Source organism: Bos mutus, chromosome 6 (genome assembly GCF_027580195.1).
Source record: "Bos mutus isolate GX-2022 chromosome 6, NWIPB_WYAK_1.1, whole genome shotgun sequence".
NCBI lineage: Eukaryota > Metazoa > Chordata > Mammalia > Artiodactyla > Bovidae > Bos > Bos mutus.
Window position 1 is genome coordinate 43,680,054 of NC_091622.1, and position 6,000 is coordinate 43,686,053.

The following is a 6,000-nucleotide window of genomic DNA, read 5'->3' on the forward strand; positions in this document are numbered from 1 at the left end:
CGTGGTGTTGGAGAAGACTCTTGAGAGTCCCTTGGACTGCAAGGACATCCAACCAGTTCATTCTGAAGGAGATCAGCCCTGGGTGTTCTTTGGAAGGAATGATGCTAAAGCTGAAACTCCAGTACTTTGGCCACCTCATGCGAAGAGTTGACTCATTGGAAAGGACTCTGATGCTGGGAGGGATTAGGGGTGGGAAGAGAAGGGGACGACAGAGGATGAGATGGCTGGATGGCATCACTGACTCAATGGACGTGAGTCTGAGTGAACTCCGGGAGTTGGTGATGGACAGGGAGGCCTAGCGTGCTGCGATTCATGGGGTCGCAAAGAGTCGGACACGACTGAGTGACTGAACTGAACTGAACTGGGAGAGGGTGAGGGTGGGATGATTTGGGAGAATGGCATTGAAACATGTATAATATCATATGTGAAATGAATCTCCAGTCGAGGTTCGATGCATGATACAGGATGCTCAGGGCTGGTGCACTGGGATGACCCAGGGGAATGGTACAGGGAGGGAGGTGGGAGGGGGGTTCAAGATGGGGAACACGTGTACACCTGTGGTGGATTCATGTTGATGTATGACAAAACCAATACAATACTGTAAAGTAATTAGCCTCCAATTAAAATAAATAAATTTATATTAAAAAAAAATAAATAAAAAAAAAATAAAAATAATTATTCTAAGGACTTTTCATAAATGGACTCATTTAATAGTCACAACATTCTTATAAGGTAGCTGGGATAATTATCTCTATTTTATAGGTGAGGAAACTAAGGCATAGAGAGGTTAGAAACACTACCAGTGTGGCACAGTTAGAAATTGATGACACCGAGGTTAGAATCCAGACGTCTGGGTCTAGATCCCATGTTCTTAACCTTTATACCACTGCTCCTGTCAGATAGAGCTACCATGATAAATACAGGTATCTAAACAGACACAGATAATATATTCTATTCCAGTTCTACATAGGGCAAAGGTGAGGCATTGGAAATTTATAGAAAAGTCATCCAGGAAAAAGGAAGAAAGCTAAACAAAGAGATCACCATCCTTGCTCCTTAATAACCAGCAGTAGAACTCAGGGCAGTCAGCCTTCCTCAGCTTTGGTTCTTCATGTGTAAAATCAGGGCCTTTGGGCCACATTACATTTTAGCTTTCTTCTGAATCAAATTTGCAGTTCCCTTCGGTTAGGGGAACATCATCAGGGCTGAGTGTGTGCCAGGCTTAGTGCTGAAGGCAGAGGCACAGACACAAGCAACATGCCTCTCTGTCCTTGAGGAAGTTGTCCTCCTGTTGAGGAGACCTTGGTGGACAACACTGAGAGAGGAGTTCACTGCCAGACCACTATTACACTGGTTGTTTTAAAGGGGACCACCCCAAGAGAAAACACTATCATGAGAAATGAGCCATTTGTCCCTCCATAGTATCTTTCTTTTTTTTTAATTTTTTTAAATTTATTTATTTTGATTGGAGGCTAATTACTTTACAATATTGTATTGGTTTTGCCATACATCAATATGAATCCACCACGGGTGTACACGTGTTCATAGTATCTTTCAACTGACTATTATCCAGCAAATAAGCATCTGTACCTCCTCACATCCTCTCTACAATGCCCCACTCAATTGTAATGCCTTGGTTCACAACTGAAGAAGCAAAGATGCTTAAGTAAATCTGCCAATCATCCGATGGTTACCTGATGAACTAAGCCCCCACCACCTCATTTCACAACTTCTCCCAGAGTTGAAGTGGGCTTTAAGCGTCAGGAGTCATGACTCTGGCAAAGCTGCTCTTGGTATTCCAGTACAGGTTATAGGCTTAAACGGATCTTTAGATTTACAGTTGATTTGAGCAGTTGCATCTAGTTCATTTTCAAGTTTGTGGATAAGGTGGTTTATTTAAGGCAAAAAGCATCCAATTAAAATACATTCTGAATAACTGAGTGAGCAAGGCATTTTTGCCCAACTCTTAATTTATTTAAAAAAAAAAAAAGCCATCAGGGGACTTCTCAAGGACCAAATCCCATCACGTCACTGAGAGATGAGATAGTAAAATATTTTTGATCAAAGTATAATTTGGAAATACATTCTGAGAGGCAGCCTTAACAAGAATCCAGGCTTTGGGGCCAGTCCAACTTGGATCACATCCCTTTTCATCATCTCAAGTAGCTCTGCAACCCTTAGCATGTTCCCTAACTCTGCTGAGCCTCATTTTCCCCATCTGTGTAATAGGAATAAGTAATATCTGTCTGTTAACATACTTGTCAGAATTAGAAACATAGCTTAGGGCCTGGTAGAAAGTAAGGGTTAAAAAAATAAACTATTGAAAACATTTTATTAAAGTCTTAATGATTCAGAGACTGATTATTCCATTAGAAGATTGTCATGCTTTTTCCCTTCCTTCCTCTTTCTTCCTGCCTGCCCACGTCACAGCTGCTCATAAGCTATTATTCCATGAGATAAAAAATGAGATAAAATTCAATTCAGATGGCACAGCACAGTGGAAAGAGCACAGGCACTTGAGTCAAACAGGACTGGACTTGAATACTAGATGGCTTTGGACAGGTCATGTAACCTCCTTAAGCCTTAATTTCTTCGTCTGTAAAAGGAGGGTAATTATATCTACCGGCTAGGTTCCTTAGGAAAGAGTACACACACACATACCTGGCACTGTGATTGGTAAATAACAGTTAGGTAAAAAAGTACTGAATCCGTTTCAATAAGAAATGCAGAATTAAAGCTAAACTGAAGCTTCAGGATCAATTACAATTTGTAAAATGTCTTCAACTCCATCACTACCATGAATGGCCAAAAGAAGTCACTCTCAGGATGAAAGTCTTACATCTAATGCCATTTGATGCCATTTGATTCCATTTCCTCCTTTAGGGACAGCTTGAGTGTTAGCTGAAGTGGGGAGACTCCATGCTTGGGGACCCAGCATGGCAATACAGATGGCTGGACAATGTGGGCAGCAGGCAGACCTCACTGTGGGTAGAGCTCCAGAAGCAGTGAAGCAGGGGCTGATGCACCACAATATACAATGCCATGCATGGTCAAGAGACAGAGAGGCCAAAGGAAGCCTAGGATGCCCTTCCGATAAGCATGACCTCCAATATCTATAGAGAGAACTTCGGTTACCATAGTGGAAATGACATTGGTCAACTTGTACAGGATCACATCTTTGTAGGTAATAAGCATAGAGAACATTTTCGTCATCTGCCTTTGACTAAGCTAAAGGTCCATGGGATAGGACCATTGATAGGACACATGCTTTCTTACATAAACATTTGGATTTCATGTTCCTAGTTTAAATATTTTGTCCACAGAGATCTCTGAGTCATCTCCTCACATGCTTCTTCCCTTCATCCCCCTCTGAAGACTAGAAGATGCCAGCTCTTTAAAGGAAAGCACATAAACAAAAGACAAAAATCCAAAAGTCACATCAACATACCATAAAATATCTGAATATCTCTTTAGACCCCCTGGGGACCAACCATGTGACATTCTCAAAGTAGCACACAAAGATTTATTTGTATGCCTTCCTGCTTCCTAAATAACGCACCCACTCAAAGTGGAAGGACTCCAATTTCATGACAGTCTGGAGGAGGTTTTTTTCTGAAGCTCCTTCCTGAACATCACATAGCTTAGAACAGAACATACCTGTCAATATCAGTACTACGTTTCACAGAAATTTCTATTGCAAAGGAGACTCTTAGGAAAATTTTCTCGTTTTATAAAAAGGGAGAATTATTTTTAAAAATTGATGTTGAGAATCAACTCGTCCTGAATCACCACTTTTGTAAGAAACTGTCTGCTACAGACAAAATGGAAAATCACAGTTGCACTTTATTCAACACCACCCATAAGAAATGCTTCATGCACGGAAGTGTTCTTTTTCCATAAGGCAGCAGCATTAGAAAAAAAAGCTCTGGCATCGCTCTTCAATATTGTTGTCTAATTAAATGGCAATGGAGTGGATGCGTAAAAATATGCATTAGAGGTGTGTAATGTGTAATGTGAAGAAGAGTAATCAAAGCCATTCAACAGGATTTAGGAAGGGATTTCAGTTGGCAGCTTACGAGACAGGAGCATATAATTTTGCTAATTTGAAATAGGTATTGTAACGTATAAACATTACTGCTTTGCATATTTTAATGAAAACTGCCTCTACACCAAAATGAATCCTTTAGCTTGAACTTTCTGCATACCACAGAGCTTCTACCTATTATGAGTTCAGCATAAATAAGAAAGGCACACAAGCCACATTAAAAGAATGGCCACCTCATTAAAATAGGTTAAAACCAAGCCCCTTATTCCAAGCTACTATAACACTATAAAGTAAGTGTGGTGACAGGTGTTGTATTAAATTTTTATATTGCAATGAACTTGTACTCACACAAACCAAATCTTCATGCTTTCTTTGATATACACCTGCAACTTGTTAATTCAAGGGCCTTTATTAAGAAAGTATAAATTTAGCAACATCTATAGATTTGTAAAACTCTATTAGCTTGCTCAAGAATCTACAGGAAATTCATTTGGAATCTTATGTGCATGGTTTACAAAGAAATGGAAACTAATGATGACTTTTCCCAAAAAGATATGCCTAGAGACAATGCATTTGTGCAAACAGACTGATGTGAATTACCCAGACTTGGGCTGAAAGAGATGAGAGAGTGATCTGGAGCTGTCTGGAGCTGAGCACATCACTTACCTGCCAGCTCGCTTCTCGCTGAAGTCCTTTTTTCCAGTCTTCTTCCAGTCTAGGGGAGGTCTCATCCATTGCTGATGCTGCTTGCACAAACTGGATTCGCCAGTGGCTGTTACTCTTTCGTTGCAAGCCTTTACCAAAGCAGCAGCGAGGGCAGTTCAGGGGCAGACTGTCATGGAGAAAATGCCATGCCAGAGGATGAGGGATCAGGCAGGAAGAAGCCACGCGGGAACAAATTTGGGATACATGGGGCTACCCTGACAGCTGCCAACTGGCCAGGCAGAAGGCCAGCTCAGCCACTGAGCGTCCAGAGATTAGGAACAACCAAGCTCCAGGGCCAGTGGACAATGGGTCATTCTTATGCTTCTGGCATAAAGGTCAGAGGAGGGAAGTGTGAAGGCATGCTCCATGACCTAGAAATATGCATCTCTTATGTGCACTCTTGTCTTTCTCTCATCCCCAAACACACACACACACGCACACACACATAGCAGAATTTGCATTGTTCTGCAGGGTTGCATCAGTGGGTCGGAGTATCCTGGAAGAAATAAGCTACTTTACATAGAAGCAACACATTTCATTTGAGCACATCTTCCCCCAACACAGCATGAATCACTCAGCAGCCAGTAAACATGCATAATAGCAAGTTCCATTGGGAGAAAATAGACTCATTCCTGTAGTTGAATCCTGAGCATCTATAGTCCCTCGTCTTCCCCCTCTAGGAAGTTCTATGACAGGCATTTAAACTGACCTCATGGACCTTTAGGCAAACCATTAGCTAAAATGGCCAGAGGCTTCAGTTGGGATGGACTCTGGTGTCTCAGATGGTAAAAGAGTCTGCCTGCAATGTGGGAGACCCAGGTTCGATCCCTGGGTGGGGAAGATTCCTTGGAGAAGGTAATGGCAACCTACTCCAGTGTTCTTGCCTGGAAAATCCCATGGACAGAGAAGCCTGGCAGGCTACAGTCCATGGGGTTGCAAAGAGTCGGACACGACTGAGCAAATAACGCTTTCACTTTTCCTCAATATTTGGGGCTCAGTGAAGCCAAATCCAACCCAACTCTGCCCTGTTTTGTTACTATTTCTCACACAGAATGATACTGTCTCCTGCTGTTCAGAATTCATCACCTAGAGTTTTAAGATAGGCAGCTGGTGTTACTGCCAACAGTACCTACTTTTTCCCATTAAAACGGTAGTTATCAAATGACTGCACAATAGACTCAACCGGGAAGATTGTGAAAATACTGTTACAAGAGCCTTATCCCTAGGGATTCTGATTTAACTGGTCTAGT

At 41.7% G+C, this 6,000-nt stretch overlaps 1 protein-coding gene across 2 annotated transcripts in view; it reads right to left on the reverse strand.

Annotated features, from left to right (window-relative positions):
* Positions 1 to 4,828, reverse strand: part of PPARGC1A (PPARG coactivator 1 alpha) — a 326,216-nt gene extending 321,388 nt beyond the window's left edge. The window contains exon 1 of one of the 2 annotated variants that reach the window (XM_070372208.1): positions 4,712 to 4,828. In XM_070372208.1, coding sequence (XP_070228309.1) covers positions 4,712 to 4,780 — 69 coding nt within the window. In that variant the 5' untranslated portion in view covers positions 4,781 to 4,828. The remainder of the gene's footprint in view (positions 1 to 4,711) is intronic. The other variant, XM_005897077.3, reaches the window with a different exon arrangement.
* Between the last annotated feature and the right edge of the window lie 1,172 nt (positions 4,829 to 6,000).